The following is a 25,526-nucleotide window of genomic DNA, read 5'->3' as shown; positions in this document are numbered from 1 at the left end:
TCCTAACGGTGCTCATTTTGACAACCGGAGAAAAAGTTTCATTAAAATCTATGCCAATCTTTTGATTATACCCTTTGGCAACGAGTTGGGCCTTACAGCGTTCCGAAGACCCATCTGCATTCAATTTAACTTTGTAAACAGATTTACAACCAATGGGTTTTTTACCGGGTGGCAAGGGAACTAAATCCCATGTTTTGTTCTTATGTAGAGCTTCAAGTTCCTTTGCATTGCCGCAAGCCAGAGAGGATGACTAAAAGCCTCTCTATAGTTCGAGGGTTCAGAAGTGCAAGATTGTTTGGACATAAGCTGGGAATGGGAAGAAGGCATAGATGAACTTGAAACTAGATTGCACTAGTGTGATGCAGAACCAGAGGAAAAATTACAATAATAATCATGTAGATATGAGGGTGTACTTCTCTTTCTAGTGGAAGACCTAACTGGGAGAGAATGTGAACTGGAAATTACAGTATCACTTGAAGTACCAGTATTAATATCAGGATTAGAGTCAGAAAGAGATTCAGTAGAAATAAAGGAATCAGAAGTAGTATTTTGAGAGGAATTATGAGTAGACTGATCATCAGAATTTGGAATATCTATATGATCAGGAAGTGTAGGAAGTTTTGGCAGAAAAGTGGTATTCAAAAATTCCACAGTAGAAGACCTAGAGATAATATGAAATGGAAAAATAGATTCTTGAAATACAACATCTCTAGAGATGTGAACCTGATTAGTTTTTAGATTGTAAATTCTATAGCCTTTTATAGTAGTGGAGTATCCTAAAAAAACAGCAGCATCAGGTCTAGAATCCAATTTGGTTCTATGAATCTTAAGTGTTGATACAAAACATAGGCAACCAAAAATTCTGATGTGAGAGAGATCAGGAGTAGAATCATATAATCTGAAATAAGGTGACACATTGTTTATATATTTTAATGGCATTCTATTCAAAAGATAGGTGGCAAATAAGATGGAACCCCTCAGAATTTTGGAGGTAATTGGGCTTGAATGAAAATGGCTATAGAAGTCTCCAATAAATGTTTGTGCTTCCTCTCTACAACCCCATTTTGTTGTGGAGTGTAAGCACAACTAGTTTGATGAATGATTCCCCTAGACTTATATAACTGATCACAGTTACCAGCACCAAGTTCCAAGGCATTATCAGATCTTATATAGAGTACGGAAGCATGAAAGTGGTTATCTACCTAAGTCAAAAAATTATCAAGCATAGAAGATACCTCAGACTTGTGTTTAAGAAGATGCACCCAAGTGAACCTTGTATAATCATCAACTATTGTCAAGAACTTAGTATAACTAGTCAATGATTTAGTTTTATATGCCCCCTATACATCAATGTGCAACAATTGAAAAGCTTTCTCTGATTTTATTGTACTAGAAGGAAAAAGGTTGTTTTACTTATCTAGCTGTAGGACAAATCTGACAAACTGAATCATTTACATAACTCTGTAGTGTTGGAAAAATCACTTTCAACTGAGAAAAAGGTAAGTGCCCCATTCTCTGGTGCCAAGTCTGAGCTTCAGTTATTGATATAGTTTTAGCAGCATTACATCATGTAGTTGATGAGTCAGAAGATGGCGAAGACTGCAAGCTGTATAAGCCACTTGTAACATTACCAAGAAGAATATGTGGCCTTCCCAATGAATGGCCCTGAATAAAGCATTGTCCATTAGTAAACACTATACTACATGATAGGTGTTCACATAGTTTATGCACATAGATAAATCTAAAGTGAAAATCAGGAACGTGAACTACATCCTGGAGAATAATATCATTACTCAGTTTAACAGACCCTATGTGCAGCACTTTCACCTTTTTTCCATCTGGAATAGTGATAGTACTTCCCTCAGATTCCACAGATTTAAAATTTATAAAATCAGCAAGATTTGGACAAATATGTTCAATGCACCCACTATCTATTATCCAGAAATGGTCAGAATTGGATAATAAACAGTAATTACTTGCAAGTAAAGCTGTTTTACCATTGCTCTCATTCTTAATTTGATCATTCTTTTGATTGTACATACTCAATAGTTGGTTGTATTGTGAGAGGCTGACAGTGTCATTATGGTCAGAGGAGGTCTCACCAATACATTATGAAGTATTATCCCTTTGCACAACAGCTGCAAATTTCTTAGTTTGCCTGTCCTGGAATCCAGGTGGATAACCATTGAGTTTAAAACATCTTTCCATGCTGTGACCAGGTGTTTTGCAGTGACTGTAGAAGTAATTTGGCTTAGTCCCTCTTCTTTGATTTTGTGAATCAGCTTTGAAATTCTGTGAGGTATTAGTAGGATATTGTTGCTCCTTATTGCCAGAGTAGAATGTTTGCTGCTTATTTCCAGCATTCTGATTGAACCTTATTTTATCTGCATAAAAAGCCATGGACTCAGTTTGATTAGTAACAGAGCAGATTTCCTTGTGGCTCTCTTCTTGAGCAAATAGCTTGTAGGTCTGGGAAATATTAGGTAAAGGCTCCATCATGAGTACATTTCCCCTCACTTGAGAATATTGTTCAGACAATTTCATCATGAACTGTAAAACTCTGTGTTCAAGTTGTTGATGAACCAATATTTGAGACAAATTGCAAGTACACTTCTTACAAGTGCAATAAGGCAATGGATTGGCATCATTCAGATTATCCCAGATTGTCTTAATCTTGGTGAAAAACTCAGAAACAATATCAGTACCCTGATTGATATCCAGAAATTGTTGTTCTAGTGAATACACCTGTGCCATTGATGTGTATCCAAACCTATCATCAAGATCCTGCCAAATCTCCCTAGTAGTTTGCAAAAACAGTACACTTTTGGCGATGGTATCATCAAGATTAACAATTATCCACGAAATAAAAAGGTTATTACATCTCTCCCAATATTTATACTCATCAGATGTAATGTCAGGAACCTCAATTGATCCGTCAACGAATCTGAGCTTATTCTTAGTAGATAATGTCAAAATCATAGAGCACTTCCAATTATGAAAGCCAGAACCAGAAAATTTGACAAGAACGAGTTGATGAACCGACACATCAGATGGATGAATGTAAAAAACACTCAATGGATCCTGATTCCCAGTATTAACAATTGTAGTGCTAGTTTCGGCCATTATCAATGTATGCGATGTGGAGTTTGTGTGAAAATATACACAAAGAACAGATCAACAACTAATTTAGGTTTAGACGATTTCAGTTTTAAAAATGTGAATTGAGAAATATAGACAAGAATCAAGTTGTATCTATCTCTGGATTAACGATGCAATACAACAACAATCAAGATCAAGGAACACAATCTTGTGAAGAATCAAAGTATAAATCTAATGAATTGATCACATCGAATCGAAACTCAGCGATTACGAACAGTTTAAATCATAAAGTTGAAAAAAAACGATGAAAAGAAGATCAGATTGTTAATGAAAACACCTGATAAGAAGCAGATCGATGAGAGACGACGAAAGAAGGGTGAAAGAACGGTTCGATTTTACTTGCAGTCAACCAAATTCGTAAGAACACGCCATTAAAGCTTCACCAGCAAGCTCTGATACCATGATAATTTGTTGAACAGAGAGGATTTGTGATATCAGATTTGGGGAAAAAGTAAAAGTATATTCTACTTGTTTGTGTTTACAATATATACAGTAATGAAGTTTTGCCGGGAAATCTAACCAACTAGTCTAACTATCTATATTTACAGCTGGAAATGTAACCAACTAACTAGTCTAACTATCTATATTTACAGCCGGAAAAGTAATTTACATTTTTAAGTATTACTAATTATGAGAGTGCAGTGTTCTGTATAAAAATGCTAGATTGAGCAGTCTTATTATCAACTAGATCTAAATTGTGGATTACAAACTGAAAATAAAGGTCGCACGCACTAAGAGACCTTTCTCAAACTCTGGCAAGCAAGTAAATCAATACAGGGCACAGCCATAATTATGTACGTTCACTTGGGCAACAAGAGCTAATAGTTCGATTTTTCACAGATCATATTTCCATTCTAAGATATAAAATACGCAAATGACGATATAATTGAAAGACTTTTTTTTTTCATTCTAAGATATAAGATACGCAAATGACGATATAATTGAAAGACCACCAGGTATGCTTTCATAAAGTAGTCACTCCCAAATCTTTATCCTCTTCTTCAAGCTTCTAGCCAGCATCAAACAATCCATCGGTCTACTCCCAAACCTATCAAGCCAGGTTGGCTCCAAGCCATAAACATTTGAACGGTCAAATCCAAATCTATCAAGTCAGGTTGTTTATCTGAACAAAAAGTCGCCAATTTATAATTTCTAAAAGAAAACACATGTCAAAATATCTGTAAATAATTTAGATACAATATATCACACTCCACGACTAGAGTAATAACATATATTACAACCTCCTGTGGTGATGTACTAAGTTTATTATATTTATATATATATTTACATTCTGGCAACTACGAGAAATGTATAAATAAGATTTCCCGCTTAATCGAGTACTCAGTCCGGGGGGGGCATGGAGTAGGCGGACCAACTTCTAACACTTCTCAGCAGTCAAAGCTGAGTTATCTCCATTTGACGAAGTGATAACATCAGCAAGAGCTGGTACAGCATCTGAATTATGAGGTTCACAATCAATCTAGCAAAAACCAAAAGACATGGGGAGGCATCAATGATAAGGTTGTTTTGCATTATGCATAATATTGACCTTGAAAGGCTTAAACTAGTGGGTACTTCTCTCCTCTAAGGTGCAAGCCTAGATGGATGCACGTATGCGTGAGTATGCATATGTATACGAAATAGTGTCTAGATCCAGAATTAAGTAGATGTGAAATGACAAATAGTAAACTGGACTATATAGGGTTACCTGGGCAATAGGCTTATAATTAGGATCCTGAATTCCTCCGGTTGGAACCTTAGAAAGATCTCTTAAAATTCCCTACCAAAGTCCAGCTTCAAGAGTCAGATATTATAAGAACATAAATAACAGTTAAACAGATACATACTGTGCCTGCTCTTATTTAATAACTCAAAGAAGAATAAATGGCACGAAAAACGTAATAGAGTCTAAATGAGGACATAAGCTGTAGTACTAAATCAGGAAACGGATCATCACAACACCAATCTACATTATACTAAAACAAAGTACAACTGACATCATCCTAACTTATGTGTCAAGCTCTCCTTTAAACGCTTACATCATCAAATCATATGTGTCAATCATATGTGTCAAGCTCTCTCTCTCTCTATGTGTCAAGCTCTCTCTCTCTCTCATTTATTATCTCCACTAATTCTATCTCTTACCCAATTCTCATTTTTATATTCTTAAATTAATAAATTTTAATAGTTTCATTTTCTTCACTAATTTTATCTTATTCAAAATTAATTTTAGTTACACAAATATTAATTATTATATTTTTTGTATTTAATAAAAAGTTGATAATCAATATTTGTAGTTTGGGTAATGTCATTTTTTTAAGTTTTTAAGTTAATATTTTATTTTATTCTCATTAGTATGTAATAAAAATATTGTATTAATATATAGTATTCAAATTAAGCTATTTTAAAATAACTTCTTAAAAAACAATTATAATATAACCGGGCATCGGCCCAGGAACTAATCTAGTTATTAACACATCTCAGCTTCCAAGTATTTTGAACTGAAAAAAGAAACAATTATAAGTAATATTTACTCCCTTGTTCAACGTTTGAGCCATATTAAAGTTCCAATTTCACAGGCAAGTGGCAAGCTGAGTCACAACTCAATCTATTAGGTGTGGTGTAACAAGTAATGCAGGTTTTGGTTTCAATAAAAAAGTAGGTGTACAAAAATCACTATTGCTTGTAGAGGTCGGAACTCAAAACTTTGGATTACTGTGGTGCAAGGAGAGACTGAAGTGTGCATTTTTTTTAATTGGTCTTATACTTCAATTGAAAAAGGATCTCATCCACAAATTGTGTTTATTGTGATGTGAATGCTCTCTGACCAACTACAATATAACCTAATTTTACAGAAATCGTAAGATTTCAATAAATCCCCTTTTCCACCACTTTGTAAAGAAATGTAAATTATCTTAACTTCTCATTCTTATTAGAAGTGACATGTAAGATATGAACTTTCATTACTACAGAGAAGATGACTTCCCATCAATGAGAGGAATTTTTTGAAATAAAAGGCCGCAAAAGGAACCCAAGTAAAAAATAAAATACCAAACATAGACAATTATTATTTCAGGGCACCTATCATCGCCTTAACTGTATTTTCTAAAAATGCCAGATAAAGTTTTCAAGGTAGGAAAAAAAATTAAACGTGCCGGAAATAACTATTTGAGACGCAAATGAAATTTTGGATATGAATTATGAAGGAACATAGAACATACCTTATTTGCCCACTTGAGCCCACAAGCATTGCACAATGTCCTTGGGCCATCAGGCCCCCGACGCATCATCGGAGTCGACTTTGAGCTGATCCCGCAGTGTTTACAACTGTGGAATAACCAAAAATAAGGAAGCATGAAAGTCAAAACATAAGAATTCAAAAAAAATACACTGGCGTAAGAAATTGATCTAGTCACTACTTCCATTCAAGAGAAGCAAGTAGCTAGGATAGAAATGTTAGCCTCGGGAAAAGGATCCTCATGAACTCATTTTATAAAGGAAATAAAAGAAAAGATACTGAGCAAACTACTAGACACTCACGAAGTCTCCTGCTCTTCTTGGCCAGAACCAGCATTCCATTCCAAAGAAGCTGAACCAGAATCCTCAGATATTGCCTTTGATGATGTGAATTGCCCTTTCTTTCGCTGCATCCTGACAGGATCACTCAAAGAACGTTAAAAGACGTCAGGAATACAGATTGCTAGTATTGCAGCAGAGCAAGAGAAATAATTTGCAAAATTTCTCAGCCTCGTCATTTAAAAATTTACAAATACCTCTGGCACCAGTATATATAATGTTGTTAGTTCTGACTATTTACGACTTCACGGATAAGCAAACAAATTGAGATTGATTCTGCAGATATACTTGTACAACAGAGTTTTCCTGACCGATTCCAAGCCACACACTACTATTTGTTCCACTAACCGTCTTTCTGTTTAATCCATATTCTACATTTAACTGGAAATATGAATGTTTTTTAGATTCGAGTGCATATTAATCAACATATGACATTTAGTTTACTGTAATTTCATCTTAATTGTACCTATGTATCTGATGTATCATGTATGTGCATTTATAATGATACATCGGATGGATATAGGGAGATATGTGGATCATATTGTGTGTTTATTACCTGATTGCTACTTCTTTCCGCACTTCATAACGAATTTTTTTGTCAAAACACCTGTCTTTCCTCTTCTCCCTAAATCGAGTCAGAGAAGCAGCCCGTTGCGGTTGACTTGCCCTCACAGGAAGATCACTTGAACCCTAACAAAGTTCAGATAATGAGAGAAAAATACATACCAAGTGAGAAAACTGTGACTGCATTGCTGATTGCATACCCTATGATTTTGGTTCTGTGAAGGCATCCCAACAGTAGGTATGCCGGTAGGCACTTCATATCCGCCCAAAAGTAACAAAACTGCCTGCACCTGTAAATCAAAGAGAAACTCTACCTATTATCTAATTTAAAAGCAAATATATTTACCACATCATATTTCAAATATAATAACTAAACAGTGAAGTGGCTCTTCAATCCAAAGTTTCACAAAGTTGTGATATAGTCTTTCAACCCACACAAGTACACGAGATTAGTAACATTAATGGAATTGAATAAAGTTAAATTTTCAACCGCATATAATCAAGAAATAACCTTTTCAGGGGAAACAGCATCAAAAACGTAAACTTCTCCCTGAAAAGAAAGGGTCAACTGATCCACACCACCTCCTCCAGTATGTGGCACAACTTCAGACCCTGGAACATACATTTGATGCTGATGTGGCACGACATTAATGCTGTCAATGCCATTTCCGTTCATTGGTTCCACTCCATTGGAAGGCTGAACAATGGCACCACCATTTTGTAGGGCATGAACAGCAGCCTCGTAACGAATATGTGGATTGTCTATCGACTCTCCGCCACTTGGTATGTCCTCTTCATCATCATTATCTTCAATCTGAGCATTGTGTTGCTGAATGCTACTGTTCATTGCTTCATTTCCAAACATCGAAACCCGCAAATTTCTGTCTGGCATCCTAAATACAAAAACAGATTCAGATTCAAGCAAGAGCAACATAAAAATTTAATGAAAATTGATATGAAAAGGCCAACGGACATTAAAATAAAAAAGCAATATGTGTTAAAAATATATGATGAAAACTGTTGAAGAATTAAGGCATATTAAGGGATTTAGCAAAAAAAATGTTTTATTAAGTTAAATATGATTGCCATGAAATATGACACGTTCATGTATGTAAAGGGAAATAGTCAAAAAATTCTTAAAAAAATTACAAAAGAAATACTTTTCTAGGAAAGAAGATAAGATTGGGACTTGGCGTGATGATTTTGTGAACCTATATAGGCATATATTTACCCTGAATTACGACACATGCATGTCTTTACAGGGAAACAGATTTTAATTTGTTAAACGCAAAAAATGTGAATGTCCAACTTGCAGTGATAGCATGATATTAAGGAGGCATTATGAGTTTTGTAGGAGTTGACAAAAAGATCCATTTTGTTCGAATGCAAGGTTAACCCAGGGTTGGGCCGGTTGATGTAATCCTTTCTTGTCGGATCAACTTATATTTGCCAACATCATTCACTTGCATTTCTTGTTCACTCTCGTTACTAATCTATACTATACTATAGTAACCGGAATGAGGTATAATTTGTAATTTGGTTAACCCCTTATTTTGGTTATCCCTTTCAATCACGGCCATCAGATCTTCTTCATCAAATAATCAGAGCTGTTAGATCCAAATACTAAAAAAATACATTCCCCAAGTTCTCAGGTTCGAATCTCATCAACAACAAACATTTATATTATTATTTATAAAGATACATATAAGTTCTCAGGTTCGAATACCGTTAACAAAAAACATTTATTTTATTTTATAAAGATACATATAAGTTTTCAAGTTCGAAACTCACTCACCAACAACAAACATTTACATTATTATTTATGAATAAAATCTCATCAATCATATACTATTTATACTATTTGAACCTAACTTGAAATTATACACAATGAAATTATATTTATATAATTATTATTTAGTATTTAATTATTTACATAGAAGTTTAATAAAATTATACAAAATAGAAATGAAAATATGTAATTATTAATTAAGACTTGTGCTTCACACGGGCCGTAAGCTAGTATATTATTTAACAATGCAAAGGGAGATAACCATAAACTCCATCTCTCTGTTTGCTTAGACAGTTTCACATGTGATTCGTTCTAATTTTAACTTCTTCTTGCCAAAGCAATATTTTATATCACCATCTTCGATACTTTATAATGCAAATGTACGAACCAAACCTTATCAACTGAAAAATTAACAATTAATATTAAAGAAAAATATTAATGAATAAATTATATTTATAACCGGAAGAAAGTAAAACTTAATATTTCACGAAAAAAACATACTACTAAACGAACGTTCAGCCGAAAACTTAATATATTAAATAAAAATAAAATTTAGAACACATGATTGCACGGGCTATAAGCTAGTAAATAATAATAATAATAATAATAATAATAATAATAACAATAATAATAATAATCATTTAATTACTCTCTCCCTCTTAGAAAATATTATAATAGTGGGTGCAACCGTAGATATAGCAGTACTAGTAATAAAGATACTAGACAATTAAAAATACAACACGTCAAATCAGCAAAATTAATAGATATGATATACGCGATAAATCAGACTCCGAGAAAGCATAAATATATATACAAACACTCTTAATATACATTCCACTGCAACCAATTACAAGAACAATTACTTTTTGCAAAAAAAACACATCACCGATGATAAAATGATGATAAAATATTCCACATACATTAATTACCATATCCACAAAATTCCGATCCACTTTAAAATATTACAATTTCCCCGGTTTTCCACTCTACCAAACATAACAGCCTTCTAAACACGTAATGCCGATAATTGCAAGAATCAATCATTTAACACCTAACCAATTTCAAATTTTCTCAAATACTCGAAACAACACATTACAATAAAGTGTCATCAAACCAACTTAACTTTCATAAAAACAAAACAATCAATGAAAGCAAATAGTAAATCAAATTATACAAAATCGATCACGCAACATTAGAGATTACAATCAAAGTTAAATTTTAAGCTAGCAAACATATCACAGAATCAATCACTTAATACCTCGCCAATTTCAAATTTTTCCGCGAAAATTCAAATACTAGCAACAACACATTTCAATACAAGAGTCCTCAAACCAACTTAACTTTCATTAAAACAAAACAATCAACGAAAGCAAAGGTAAATATAATTATACGAAACCGAATCGCGCAACAACTAAAATTACAAGCAAATTAAAATATTGAGCTAGCAAACATATCGCGGCAGCTAATAATTACATAATTGAGCATGTACATGTACAAAAAAGAGTCAATTATGATTGAAATGAAGGTAAAAAACATTACTTGATGCGGAGAATCGCCGGCGATAGCGACGTGAAGATCGACAACGTGCTTGAATTGGAGTAAAATTTAAATAGAAAGAGGAGAGGCGTGTTTGTATGGAGAGAGAGAGAGAGAGAGATGGGAGAGAGATCGAGAGGTACAATATGAATTGAGACCCACCGAACAACATGCGTTTTTCACCCCTTTCTTGACCCGATCCGACTATTATCCTTTCTATATATTTCTTCTATTCCATTTCTATACATGTGACGTATAAATTCAACTGAGATTTTAAGATTTTTTTTAGATTTTGAAAATCTTAGGATATTAATTTGGATTCTATTTTTTTTTAAATCTGATATTATTCAATGAGATTAAAAAAAACTCTTTTAAATCTGAGAATATTCAATTTAGATTTTAAAAAGTCTATTGAAATTTGTTGGTATTTAATTTAAATTTTAAAAAAATTATTAAAAATCTGGCGGTATACAAAATTTCATGGATATTTATGTATTTTATAAAAAATTGTAGATTTTGATGAATTTTCTAGTATAATTTATATTTTCAGAAATATTAGCAAAATCTAAGAGATTTTGATGGATTTGTAGAAATCACTGCTCTAATCATCAAAACTCTACTAGATTTATTCAAGAACTCCGCTAACATCCGCGTACAATTAAAATTAGCCAAAATCGGCAACAATCATTCAAAATCAATGAATTGTTATAAATCCTCTAAAATCTGAATTGAATAAACCCCTTGTAAAAATCTGGAATCGAGAAAGTTTGGTCGAGTTACCGATTTGAGATTAATTTAAAATTGGGGATTATTTAGAAGGATTAATCGGAGTAAAATTCAGATGTATTATAATATTAAATTATATTTAATATATTATTATGATTATATTAGTTATTTATTAACAAATATATATTTATTATATCATAATTTCTATAGTTATTCATATTTAAATTAATGTAGTATTTTTATTTTAATAAACAATTATATGTACTCAAATAAAGGAAAAATCGTAAAAGTTAATCGGATTAAAAAAATCGAATTGATCAAGTACTTTGCAGAAAATTAATCGGGGATTAATCGATTGAATCATAGATTTTTAAAATACTGGTCTAAATGTAACAAATTATTATTTAATTCATTGATTCCTAGCTTCTTCTTTTTTGGTGTTCTTGGTATGTTTTTTATGAGTTACAGGTGTAACGGTTAGCCTAGGATTTTAGTTATATTTTCTTCTAAGTTACGAGTGTAATCGTTAGTCAAATAATATGTTCGTATTACACTTTTACATATATGATGTTGTTAATGGTATTTCGTTGTAAATTTAAAAAGTTTAGAATCGTATTAGAGCATCAATATATATATAAAGGAATATATCGGGCGCTTCACGTGTCATCTTCCAAGATCTCTAATTCTGAGTTCTTGCTTTCTCCTCATTTTAATATTTTTAACACTTTTATAATTTTAGTTAATAGTTAATGAATCATGAATCAACTATTTCTATTCCAAAACTGAAGACCTTTCATTGGCCATGTACACCTGCATATATATGCATATTCATTATTTAAACAAGCCTTCGTCCGACTCCTTCAAATCACCATCACCAGGTATATATCAATCATATTGTTGCTCAATTATATTTATCAAGAAAAACATGATTTTTTTTAATTTAGTGCTTTATTGGATATCTCTCTCTGATATGTGTGCTTTTGGGGAAATTCCTTACTACAGAATGAGATAAAATGAAAGTGGTGACAAATCTATTGGTCCATCACTTCTCAACTCAACTCTACTCTACTGGGAAGCATAAGATTATTGTCGCTATTGTTCTCTTCAAATTAAAGGTGCATCTTCACTCCTTGAAATCATTTTTTTTGTCAATTAAAATTTACAGGTGCTTCGGGATAAGTAAAATGGTGAAATTTGGTTCTAATCTAAGATAAATACTAAGTTAATTTTTCTGGCGAAAGATTGGATGCCGGAAATAAGGGCACAATTTGGAATATTTGGTGGATCATCTATTATTTTGTTGTATGTATTAGGTATTGCTTTTTAACATTGGTTCGATATAGTGATAACTTAATGTAGTTATTATGTATAATATGATTTGTTTTATCATCTGAAAATAAGTAATAGTAGTCCTTACAGATGTAGAAAATAGTGCTCTCTTCTTTTTCTGATAGTGTATTAGTGAGCTTTGCTTACATCCGATTTATCATTTGTATATTACATGCTAGCGTTTAATCCAACTTTGATGCTCTGCTTCCTTTGTAAGAAAAATTATTTTATATATTGTTGGTCTAATTGATTTATCTTGCTCATTACCTGTTAAAATATTAAATAAATAATTATATATTGGATTAAGTTAGGGTTACATCGGGTTATATTCTTATGTTGCAGGCTTGCAGCCAAGTCTGACCTCAAAGGTATGAAGAATAATGATGGCAATATAAGTTATTTTGAATAGTCTACAAAATAAGGGTAAGCAGATATATATCATGATTGGTCGTATTCAAATTTTTGTTGGTATAGAGTTTTTCTTTAATGATTGTTTTAATCTAAACTATTGTGCGTGAATAAAAAAAGATGCCCTTTGTTTGTTCCAACTAAATTACCGCAGAAATGTTGTCATCGCTTTTTTTCAGTTTAAAACATTTTTTTTATTATATTAGTAAGGTAGGATAATGTTCAATCTTTGCCTTATAACTAGATTACTCTTTTATGTACCAATAATAATTATATATGAGCCATTTTGAATGCACTTTGAACATATGATGAGGTTATAATGCAGTGATTAGGGTAGTTGCTATTTCTTGTACTTTTTGTACTTGGAATCAGTCATATCCTACTTTACTTATCAATCTCTGAGGCTAGGTCGCTGCTTTCCTTGAACATGTGTTTTGTCACTAGTGTACATGGCACCCAAGTAAGAGGTTTTATTTTTGGTCATTTCATTGTTTAATAATTGACATGCAATATTCATATGATAGTATATGATATATCACTATCCATAAGATTTTTCTGGTTTTTTTTCTTCCTTACTTTAAAATTATTTTACAAGCTTATCTCATGTTTAAAATATTTTAAATATCCCTTTTCAATAGTATGGAACTACTCTTTTTTAGTGTTGCAAGTAATTCTACATGTGATTCCTCATTTTGGTATGTAGTGTTTTTAGCAGTATAAGACCATGAATCAACTAAAGGGAATTTGTATTAGAACTTTGCATCTTTTAAGACATTTTTGGAATGAAGAGGATATGGTTTTATCATTATGTTCAATTTGATTTTATACGTTTGAGCCTTGAATTTAACATTGAGGCTAAATTGTATCCAAAATTTAAAGATACTTTGCATCTTATGACATGGATACCTTGCATTCAACTAAACGGCCTTTATGAGTTCAATATTGTTGTCAGACCACTCAATCTATTTCAACTTTGACTGCTTATTCCTGCTTGGCAAATACTGTTACCTAGGCTTAAAATTAGAGACATTAAAATAGATGGCATTACAGACATGCATGTATTAATTGGGCTATCATATTGATTTACAGGCTAGGATTTTGACTACTCCGATTATTTAAGGTATTGAATGCAATCGATGTTTTGCCTAAATTCTGAATAAAAAGGTTTAATCACAAACTCATTTAGTACAGTTATGGAAATAATAATAAATATCTCTTAGTCATTATAATGTTATCGGCTATGCATTTGTATATGAATTTTATATATTTGTGCCCAAATTTTGTTCTGCAAATTGAGTTTTTATTTAAGATCACTCGGATGCATTTAAGAATTGCGTTGTGGATAACATTTTGTTTCCAGTATGTCGTATGGAGCTTCTCAGCTTTCAGGCAAAGCTAATGGTGTTATAAGGTCAAGTAATTATAGCGAGGGTGACAACAACAGTGGAAGCAGTTTTGACTTTCGACAGAAAACCATGGAAGGAGTCTGCAATCATTTTTTTGGCCTTTCCGCTCATCAATCCCAGGGTCTGAAGCATGGGTAAATAGCTCTAACGCTCCCTACAACGAGAATGATGGTTCAAGGTATGTTGCTTGGCCTTTCAATTAATGCGATTGCGTATGTTTCGCCATTCATATTTTTCATCACTGCTCTATAAATATACTTTCTTCGTGAGGTTTTATGTGAACATATGCTTGCACTGAAAAATGAGAACTTTAGTTGGCAAAGAGTACCTTATTTCTACAAGAAAGTTAGAGATTCGGTATTCAACTTTTGCTAAACCGCCTTCACTACCACTAATATCCAAGTACTCTCCTTCCACAAACACACATAACTGAATCGCCCAAAGTCTTTTTATTTGCTATTGCAATTTCTACTATTATTTTACTCATCAATGTTTAATGTTTCGTTAGTTATTACACTTTTCACTTGTGTGTACTTGGTTCCAATTGTTTAATTTAGACTTAGAAGTATCTATTTTACAAACTGAATTCATTCGGTGCCAATCTTTATAGTGAAAAAGTAATATGTAATTTCAATGGCGCTTCAGTTTCATTTCTAAATTAGATTTACATATTTGGCACGAAAGGGATCATAGAAATCATGTTACCGTGTCTTCTATTATGTTGCCTGATCATATACTTATAAAGGAGACCTTAATTGACTGGGTTGACTGGGTAGCAAGTTCTTTTTTCACAGCAGTACTAGTTAAGAACTAATTGACTATAGGCCTCTAGGAGAAGACAAAAAAAAGACCTACTGTACTTTCATACCATCTCCTGATATATTTAATATAATCTTACATTTGTTTATTTAGTAATCATCAAGAATATTTTCTCTTTTAGTTTAGACATATTTTATTTTCCATTTTAAAGGTAAGCTACAACGTGTTAAAATTTTGTTCATGATGTTAGATGGAATAGTGCGTTCATATAGCACCTTAATATTTTGCACTTCGTTGACTTTCGAGAATAATATAGAATGACAGTCTACCTGCAGAGTCTAGAAAGTGGAATATAGATGTTTGGGCAAATTATATTTGAACATATAGAAGTGAGGTGCTAAATGGTACAATAATGTTAATGGTTTTATGCTCTATAAGTCTTAGTGATTAATTTGTGATAAGTGACGTAGAATATTAATTTTGTTTTAAAGTATAAACTATGTCCTTGAAACCTTTACCTCTAAAAGTTCGGCATGTAATTTAATTAGTAGTTTCATTTTGTATTTATTTAATCTCTCACGGGTTATATCCATGTGTTAATAAGTTCAGGTGTTGAGGAGTTTGGTGACTTGATTGAATTGTTTATTTTGTATGAACTAGGTGAAGTAACCGCGCTTCGCGCGGTTGGTAAAAAATGATCAAATAATACGATAGTAAGAAGACCTATGTTGACATGATAAATTTTTATACTTTTATAAAATATTCGTAAATTATTTAATTCAGTATACTTTTTTTGTAAAAGTTTTTCATTCTCAAGGTAAATGGAGATTGCAAATGAGCTTGATTTTCAAATCACTGATCCTAATTTTGAAATCATAGAGAGTAAAACTAAAACGTAAGAAGTGCTATTTTCTTACACAAAAATCATTAAAAGTTTTCATCAATTTTGAGACCATAGGTTTAATAGTCTCTTCAACATATTTATTACATTACAAACGATTCAATCCTTTGAAATAATTTGCATAAACCACTTCAAATTGTTAGATTATTTTGGTTGATTCTCCGTACATAAGTATACAACCTAGTTTAAAACCTTATATGACATAACCAGAGGGTCAATTGATCATTATTTTTATATTTGATAATACTAAATGATGCATAAAAGATCTTCAAATTGATGCCTCAGTGCAAAATAAAGAGTTGTTCCTCTTTGCGATAATGATACAATTTTGACATGCATCCGATATTAATCCAAGCTAGGATATTGCATCACATTAATATTGAACAATTCCAAATGACTTCTGTTCATGTTTAGTTCAGGCCAGATTAATTAAAGGCTCGCTCTCTTTCCATTCCAAGTGTTGTTCCATCGCCTCATCCTAAAATATCCAAAAATAATGTTTTACAGGAAACCTGAAATATCCATGTATGTCAATGAGTTACAAAGTATCTTTGTATTTGGATTCGACATAGCCTCGTCGTCAAATGTAAGGTTCAGATATCTAAGAATTAATTACAGAAAACCTGAAATATCCATGTATGCCAATGAGTTACAAAGTACCTTTGCATTTGGATTCGACATAGCCTCACAGTCAAATGTAAGGTTCAGACATCTAAGAATTAATATAACTCAATTCTTTCAAATTTCATGAAATTTGAATTAAAATATTCTTCCTGCATCTTAAATAAGTCCTAAAATATGTAGAGTTCTAACATATATAAGTAGAGGTCTAACTGTTATAGCCATAGGGAAAATAGAACCTATGTATTATATTTAGTTCATACTCCTACACTATACAATGAGGCCATAAACAAATAACCACATATAGACTTGCAGCTGTAGGAAACCGACAATATATCAGTTATTCTTAAAGATAAAAAGTTCAAAGAAAGATGCTCATGCTCAGTAGAAATATCAATTAGTAGAGATATACCAGAGCTTTAAGATTGCAAATGAACTATTACGAAATATGAGTGCTTACAACTACTATAAGTACCAGAAATAGCAACTTCACTAATTACCGCATGACAAGATCATTAAATGTTCAAGCGCATTCAAAATGGCTTATATAAAACTATGATTGGCATATAAAAGGCTAAATATAAGACAAAGAGTCAAATATTATGCTTCCTGACTCTTTTTAAAGGAGACAAAGAAGTTGCACATTGCAGCATTAGGAAATACTCTACAACAACAAAAACCCGAGCACAATTGGTTATGACATTGATGTTCCTGAGGTTACCTCAGATACACTTCCCGAGTTTAATTTTTTTTCTCATTTTAGAACACGAGGGTATTGTAGTAATTACGCAATATTAAATACATTTACCAAAATACCATTACTATTCTATACTAAATACACTTGCATTTCAGGAAAGTTCCCGAGTTAATTCCAGGAATATTTTTCTCACTGGTTATAATAGTTCCCACTTACTTTAATTTTTATTGACTGTTCAAAATAACATGTAATGGCCTCATTATTCTTTATACATCTAAGTCAGACTTGAGTGCAAGCCTACAATGCAAACGTTCTTTTAGAAGTGTACACCGATATTATTATAATTCATTATCAATTTATAATTATTTATTTAGCAGTAGCATGATAATATATATATAGATATATGCCACTTTTTCTAACACATGAAGTAGGGCAACAAAGGTGGATTCAATGCTTGTAGCTCACATGCAGATAATAGATAGGTTGTAAGTAAAAACAATAAATTCATAATTTAAAGAAAGAATTAGTTCATTATAATAATGAAAGAAACATGTAAATTGCTGACTACCAAACCAAAATATTATAATTTCGTGTTTAAAATCTTTTCTAATTTTTAACATAAGGTGCTTTTTTTCGAATTTGCAATCAACATTCAGGCGTATATGAAGTCAAAAGCAATTCATAATACATATTTTTTTACAACCAATGAATGATCCATAAAATGTCTCAAGTTGCTTGAATTATTTTCCTGCACCAGCCTAAAGTACCCAGACCTTGTAATTTGACTCGATCAAATGAGAGGCATATCCGAAAGTATTAAACTATAGGTCAGTGTATATTCATTTTGTATCTAGGACCTGACACAAATAGTTTACCGCTGACGCATTTCCGGCTTAAGTTCTTTCCATCACATTTATATAAATATCTATTATGTCTAGCAAAACAAAATATGTAATAGTAAGTAGAATACATATAACTTTCCAGAACCAACGGGGAGGGTGTTGTAGTTTAGTCCTCAAACAAATTAAAATTTAATAAGATACCCCACCATCAAGACTGCAAAAAATGTATAATATATGACAAATAGATTATCATGAGCATTTTTACGAACACTACCCATGAGTTTGCTCGAATTCTTTATTATAGGACAAAATAATTTGAAATAGTAACATAATAAGATGAATTTGGCAAGCCTTAATTGAAGAAACTAAATATGAACTTTGAGTTTGATAACATGCCTTGAAAGAGGATAAAAATTTATACATATTGCTGCATAGTAATATATTGTATCGAAAATTACTGTTTTGAAGCTAAAAATAGATGGTCACAGGGGATCCAATACAGTCTATGTATATAAGCAAGGATCTAAAAATAGAGGTCAACCTACACAATCATTGGGATGAAAGAGCAAACAATCATGAGACCAATGTAAGCACAACTTAGCAAACATTCTTCGTAATTTGTAATAAAAAGAGTTCTAAATACAAAAATTGAGTATGAGATACATACCGAGAATTTCATGGGCAGTGACCTTTTTCTTGACATACAGTTGAAGATGATGATCATAGTCAAGCAGAGCAATTATACTCTTTTATGACACCAGGTCCAACCTATTTTTTGTTATGATCTTCAATGTTAATAAACCTCGGATCTTCCATCTGGTTAATTGAGTAAGAAATCTAAGTTGATACAATTTTTTTCCCAGGGTGAATTCCCACCTTGTCATCCTTCAATGTTGTTTGAGACTTGTCCTCGATTTTTCCTCGTCCTGCCACCAGCACCTGAATTATCTTTAAACTCTTTTCTTGATTCTTATGAAAACACCGCATTCCTTTCTTAAATACACAAATAGAGACCTTTTTTTGAATCATTTTTTTGCCCTCTTCTTGCTCCTCCAGACTACATCCCATATTTAGTTTCTTATTTCCACCAGCATCATGAATACCCATATTTGTAATTTGTTAAAAATTCTTAAAACATGAACCTCTCAGAAAAGCCCACATTTCCATTTTCTTGATTCATTGGGACATTTTCGCAAACATGTTGAATGTTGCTTCGTGTTTTGGTAGAATATTTTTCATGGGTTGTTGGGTTTTGATCATTACTTGGTCAATTTATAAATTATCAATATCAATATTAGGATTTAAAGTATTGTGTGTATGTGTGTGTGAGGTAAGTTTCAGGAGGTGTAAGGACTATGATTGAATGTAACGATGGTCTCTTGGTATTTTGCTATAAATGTTCGATCTATTAGCAGAGATGTGAGGGATTGCTGGATAAAAAAACAAAGGAGCTGAAACAAAAGAAAAAATAGGTAGAAGATTGACGGGAACTGCCACGTCAGCCAACTGAGATTTTCCTTTATATAGATATAAGATAGTTCATTTTGTTGGCTATAATCCACTAGCGTTCGTCTTATCTTTTTCTTGAGGCAAGCAGAATTGCTTAACTGATACTTGTATATTAGACTATCAGTCCTGGCTTGTTTGGTCCACCCTTACCCTTACACTTTGAAAAGGACCACTTGAGGAGAGTTGAGAAAGAATGACTATAAGCAGGCGATGCTTTGGATGGAGAGTAGATGAAGCTTAAAAAGGAAGGTCTAAAGCAGAAATGAAGGATTAAGGATGTCTCATCTAAGGCCGTAAGCAAGCGGAAAACAAATGTATCTGATGAGGATAACTCTCCTTGTAATATCTGGGATATAGCGTTTAATTATTTTTATCAATATATAATTATTATGTGATTATTATGTGATTTTTGGTGAATTATCTGATGATTGGTGTTAATATGTGGATGTTTATATGTGATAAAGTATATGTATATTAATTTTATTATGTCCAGAATAAAATATAGATAATTATGGTATTTTCTGGTAATTTTTGGACTGTTATATGATTTTATAATGATTTATGAATTTATTAATTATTTTCTGAGTAATTACAAAACTATTTTTTAAAGTCGGGAATCGTCCAACTTCAACCGTTTTTACGTTTTTACAACCTGAAACTCTTCGGAAAACTCCTTCCTAGCCTAATCTGATTATTTCGAACATTTTCCGTGTTTTGACTTTTTCGATCCGGATTACGGTTTGACCCGTACGCGTCCCAGCGTAAAATTTTCGATACGATAATCATTTTGATAGATCAATAAAACCCGTATTCTCAAAAAACGGGATATTATTACATTATTTTCGTATAAAGTGTTTCACAAGAAGCCCGGTTTTGATAATTATTCAAAATTGATATCAAATCAGATCGTTTTTTGCAGTTACTTAGCGGCTAAGTAACTTATTTTTCGATCCAATACGATCCAACATGTATTAATTTTCCATAAATATAAATAGCCTTTTCTCTTATTTCATTTCATTCGTATAATCACAATCATACAGTAAAAACATAGAAATTACAGATAAAAGCCCCTAAAATCGTTGTGTTCTTGACAATCAAATCCAAAAACGAAAGCGTTATCGAACTCGGAATCAATCGTGCCATATACTGAATCGAAACTCTTGAAAAGTTCTATCAGAATAAATCATCAATTTCAGTGCAGAAATTAAGGTGATTTTATTATGTAATTATTTTAATTCGAATTATTTAAGGATTAAAATATGAATTTTTGTTCTTGATGTTGTTTGTGTGATTTGATGCTTGAATCATGTAGATCTTTTCTTTCCGGTCATTTTGGTATATTATATGATGAATCTGGAGTTCAATAACATGTTCAAATTGCTGTTTGATTCTCGAAATTAAAAATTAGGGTTTATGTGTTTGAATGTTCTTAATTGAAAATTAGGCGTTTCTATGTTAGGGGTTATTAGATGAAATAGATTGTACAAACTTATAGATCGTCCAAAGACGATTATATTGATGTATAGATGGTGAACAAACGATACGAGGAAGGCGATGATCGGAAAATGGGTCGAAACGACAGCGTAATTTTCAGGGGACGATTCCGGCCGTTTCGTTGATTTATTGACAATTTTGTTTGCATAATCTTGTTCCAGGCATCTTAGAGTTTATCACCTGTTAATTTGACAGTGTTCTGGGCTGATTTTCAGTCGCCGGAAAAGCTTCAGGCCGACGACCATGGCTTTTCTGGCGACCGGGGACGATGACTGTAACAATTATAGTTTAATCCCCTCTATTTTGCAATGTTTTCACTTCAGTCCTTGTGTTTTCAGAATTTTATAAAAATCAGATTTCTGTTTTATTATTTCCAGAAATGGTACTTTCTTTTTAAAATATTTTCATAAATTTTTTTAATTAATTTTAAAATTCCAAAAATTCATTATTTATTTTTGAAAATTATTTTTAATTCTAAAATAAATCTTGATTAATTAATTAAATAATTATAGTTGATAATTAATTATTTAATTAGTCAACTAATTTAAATATTAATTGATTAATTAATTTAATTAGTTATTAATTAATTGTAATTAATTATTTAATTAGATTTAATTATTTATTTAGATTTAAAACGTCAAAAAATAGTTTCAAACTTTAAAATATTATTTTAAATTATTTTCAAAGCTCGATAATTATTATTAAATCATTTTAAAGTCAGATTCGGGTGTTCGAACTTTGTTATTTAATTATAAAATGATCCGGATACCCGTTTTAATTCCGAAAAATATTCTAAAATTCGTATTAAATATCTGGAAAATCATTTTTGACCCTGAATCTTCTTTGAAAAATTATTTTTATTGAATATCTTGTGTGCTATGTGCTATGTGCTATCTGATTGATGTGTTATATGCATATGTGGTTATTGTTTGACTGTTTTAGTCATAACTTCTAATCCGTAAATTGGATTTTGGTAAAACGAAGGGTAGATAAGAGCTTGTAACATCTATGTGAATATTAAAATAATATGGGATTGAGTATTGATAGATACTCGTGATACCAAACAGAGAAAAGCAAGGCATAGGAAAGAAGAGCAAGTGATCAGTAAACTAAAGCGTAGAAAAAGAAGGCAACTGATCGATGAATAAAAGTAAGGTATAGAAAAAGAAGGAAAGTAATTTATGAGTAGAATTGTTAGATGAGTACAAGTAAATTTGGAAATCATCTGTGATAAGGCAAGTACTTCTGAACCTTTCTTGAGATAAATTGTAAATATTTCTGAACTTTCTCATAACATGTTTCTAGTATTCAAAATAAGTCCTGTTTTATATTGCAAGTGCGTTAAACTATTCAACCTTGAATCCCGATCATATCATTGAACTTGAGCTGTAAGCCTTATTTCTTGTAAACCACCGACGGTTGATTTCCCAGATATTAAACCATACAAATACGATACTACTCCACAAATACATACCCACCATAAATAAAATACTGAAACAGAATTACTTGAGCATACAGAAACTGATATACCCTATAATACCCTATAACATCAAAGATTTATATCCTGTATTATCATTGAACCATTGTTCATCAGATACTTGATTCTTCGACAGGCTTGAAGCCGTTCTTCATATATATACCTTGATATACCCTGGTGATACTCATGAAATGTCTTATGCTCCAAGATAAATGCTTTATTAATATTAACTATGATTCAGTTTTATTGAATTACAATGGTTATCATATTGAATCATTTTAGAATTGGATGGTTTTATAAATGTGGACCAGATTCGTGGTCATATTAGGCCAATGCATGCCTTGGATCCAACATAGAGAGCAGAGATGTGTGCATTGTTCAGGGTTAGTGCGTGACTGATCAGCAGCTTAATCTTGGTTTTTAAAAATGAAAAGTGAATATCCAATTCGAATCATTGCTTATCAAGAAACTTGATTCTTCATAATCATTTCAATTGATAATTGTTTAACCTCAGTTATTGCTACTATGACTTGCTGAGCTAGTTAGCTCACTCTTGCAAACCTTTTTATGTTTTCAACAGTTGAAAAGGAAATTGTTGGTAACGAGGATTCCCTGTCCAGTGTGCGAGCTAGGATTCCAGGTTAAGTTGGATCGAGCTAGCAGGAGCTTTTTTATTGTAGATGAGTTATGCAGGATTGTAAGAATGATATCATTATCAGCTGTAAGTTGAACTTGTTGGGATTTGGTACGATGTAATAAAAGTTAAGGTTGTGGCTTGTTTTCATACTTTAACCTGTTGTGATTCGTGGTTGTGTAAAGAAGGGTCAATGTATATAATATTTTATATACAGGTTTATATATTGTGTGTGTGTGTTATGAACCCCAAACTTCTAACCCGGGTTTGGAGGGCGTCACAGGTTTGGTATCAGAGCTACAGGTTATAAGTCACTAAAACAAGCAGATTTTCAGGAATGGATAGAGGGTTAGGATTAGGATTAAGAAATAGAAAGATAAGATGTCGAGAGGTTGAGTGCTACTGTATAATAAGTTTTGGTATGATTCGTGATGAGATTCGAGATTCTTATATAACAACGCGATTTTCAGATAGCAGCGATGGCAAATTCTTTTATCCGGGTATCGTCTGATCATTCGGAGCCTTAAGTTAGAGGACCGTCATCTGATCCACGCCATTCTCTTCCATCAGTGTTAGCCGTATTACCTACTGTTGTGACGGTTACACCTTTTCAAGCTATTATTCCATCCCCTGATGTGAGACCACCTATTCGAGAATCGCCACATGCTGATTCTGGTTCTACCGAACATTCAGCTGTGAGTGCATCTTTTCAGTTTACCCTACACCTTGTTCTATACCATCAGTTTAAAACCCGTCTTATGAAGTAACAACACCTATGAAGATGGATTCGAGAGCTACAACATATGATGAGTACATGAGATATTAGGAAAGGTGAAAAGACACTTAGAGAGAGGATTTATTTGTTTCGAAGGATAGCTGCTACCAGGTTATATGGAGCTACTAGTAAGTATGCTACCCATGATTATCTTGTGGAGTGAGCTAGATGGATTTTAAAGGAGTTTGAAAAGATTGAAGACCCAAAGTTTTCTTAGAATTAGATGATGTTATGATAAACGTGATATGTATAGTAGCGATGTGATGTGATATCAGCAGCCTTTATTTTAAAGAATATATTTGTTGACTATTTGATAGACCTGGTGTACTTAACAATAGCAAAAATGATTATGGGAGTATCACCAGGATAACAGACTTGAAGTGAAGTTACGAATGAGATAATATGCAACGGTAACTGAAGTTTTTATCAACTAATGAAGGAAAATAGACTCAATAAGGGGTAGAGGATATATGGAAATAAATGGGCTCTTATCTGATTGTTTCCCTAATTAGATACCTTGTAGTGGTTAAGAAAGACAACAACCAACTCATATAGTAATGACGACAGGTGTATGATTTTCAAAATTTTAAACCAGTTTTCAGAAGAGATTTTCTTAACAAAAAAATTTCTAGAAGCCTTTTAAATAAAACAAGTTTTAAAACTTGGTTGTCAAACTACTACTTGAGTTTCTTGTTTGTTATAAGATCCAGATTATCTAGAAGAATACTCGTTCTAGAATTAATATTGTTAATTCAGTGGGTCAAGTAGACCCGATATTACGAAGAAGTTTCGATTGTTCTCAATAGAGGAATGTAAGTTTTTTTTTGCTAATGTTAATAACAGACTCAGCGTGCGGAGACACTATTTAATTCCTGAGATGATTAGAGTTTAAAGAGTTTGTTGATTGAAAAGAAGCCCGAGTATGATCAAAGAAGATTGAGAAAATTTCTCGACTTTTCTAAAGGAAGAATATTATTAGCAAAATAATCGATATATTGGACGAGCAGTAATGTAAGAGAAATTTGAAGATATGATTGTAAATCTCGTAAGAGTGCAAACATGGTCGAATTATAAAAATATTGAACATGAAAGCATGGCGCTAAAAATACAAGACCTAATAAGAAGGAATTTATTCTAATAATAGATTTAAGAAGGAATTTCAGAGAACTTTCTGAAGTTAATATGTGACTCGGAATGAGATCTGTTGATCGAATAAGTGCTGAAGATGTACATAAGTGAAATATGGATGGCGACCAATGATATTATTCTTTTCTACAATATTATAGTGTATAATCTTCTGATTCCTGAATAAAGTATGAACTTT

At 32.2% G+C, this 25,526-nt stretch overlaps 2 protein-coding genes across 4 annotated transcripts; both read right to left on the bottom strand.

Moving 5' to 3' along the window:
- Nucleotides 1–1,361: 1,361 nt before the first annotated feature.
- LOC141682654 (uncharacterized) lies at nucleotides 1,362–3,807 on the bottom strand. Of its 3 annotated transcripts, none has more exons than XR_012559879.1 (2): nucleotides 1,828–3,807; nucleotides 1,362–1,665 (listed from the first exon to the last, which is right to left on the bottom strand). XR_012559879.1 is itself a non-coding variant. In XM_074487362.1 (2 exons), the coding sequence occupies exon 1, from the start codon at nucleotides 3,121–3,123 to the stop codon at nucleotides 2,110–2,112; it is 1,014 nt and encodes a 337-aa protein (XP_074343463.1). In that variant the 5' UTR covers nucleotides 3,124–3,806; the 3' UTR covers nucleotides 1,362–1,665; nucleotides 2,103–2,109. The 3 variants fall into 3 exon arrangements, 1 of the variants encoding a protein (XP_074343463.1); XR_012559880.1 differs by having other exon boundaries at nucleotides 1,998–3,807; XM_074487362.1 differs by having other exon boundaries at nucleotides 2,103–3,806.
- A 519-nt stretch (nucleotides 3,808–4,326) lies between these two features.
- Nucleotides 4,327–10,829, bottom strand: LOC141682655 (GATA transcription factor 24-like). The gene is made up of 8 exons (XM_074487363.1): nucleotides 10,628–10,829; nucleotides 7,811–8,192; nucleotides 7,500–7,589; nucleotides 7,292–7,425; nucleotides 6,700–6,810; nucleotides 6,381–6,486; nucleotides 4,868–4,939; nucleotides 4,327–4,639 (listed from the first exon to the last, which is right to left on the bottom strand). The coding sequence occupies exons 2-8, from the start codon at nucleotides 8,189–8,191 to the stop codon at nucleotides 4,538–4,540; spliced, it is 996 nt and encodes a 331-aa protein (XP_074343464.1). The 5' UTR covers nucleotide 8,192; nucleotides 10,628–10,829; the 3' UTR covers nucleotides 4,327–4,537.
- Nucleotides 10,830–25,526: the final 14,697 nt, after the last annotated feature.

This window comes from Apium graveolens, chromosome 9 (genome assembly GCF_009905375.1).
Source record: "Apium graveolens cultivar Ventura chromosome 9, ASM990537v1, whole genome shotgun sequence".
Taxonomy (NCBI): domain Eukaryota; kingdom Viridiplantae; phylum Streptophyta; class Magnoliopsida; order Apiales; family Apiaceae; genus Apium; species Apium graveolens.
The sequence above is the reverse complement of the archived record's forward strand: the minus strand, read 5'-3'. Positions and strand labels throughout refer to the sequence as shown.

What these genes read in the sequence shown, in the direction of transcription:
- LOC141682654 (XM_074487362.1), bottom strand. Translation starts at nt 3,123, where the DNA reads ATGGCCGAAACTAGCACTACAATTGTTAATACTGGGAATCAGGATCCA.
- LOC141682655 (XM_074487363.1), bottom strand. Translation starts at nt 8,191, where the DNA reads ATGCCAGACAGAAATTTGCGGGTTTCGATGTTTGGAAATGAAGCAATG. An exon ending in ATGCTGTTTCCCCTGAAAAG is followed by an intron (nt 7,590 to 7,810) that starts GTTATTTCTTGA and finishes TTTGATTTACAG; the next exon opens with GTGCAGGCAGTTTTGTTACT. An exon ending in CAAGAAGAGCAGGAGACTTC is followed by an intron (nt 6,487 to 6,699) that starts GTGAGTGTCTAG and finishes GTTATTCCACAG; the next exon opens with TTGTAAACACTGCGGGATCA.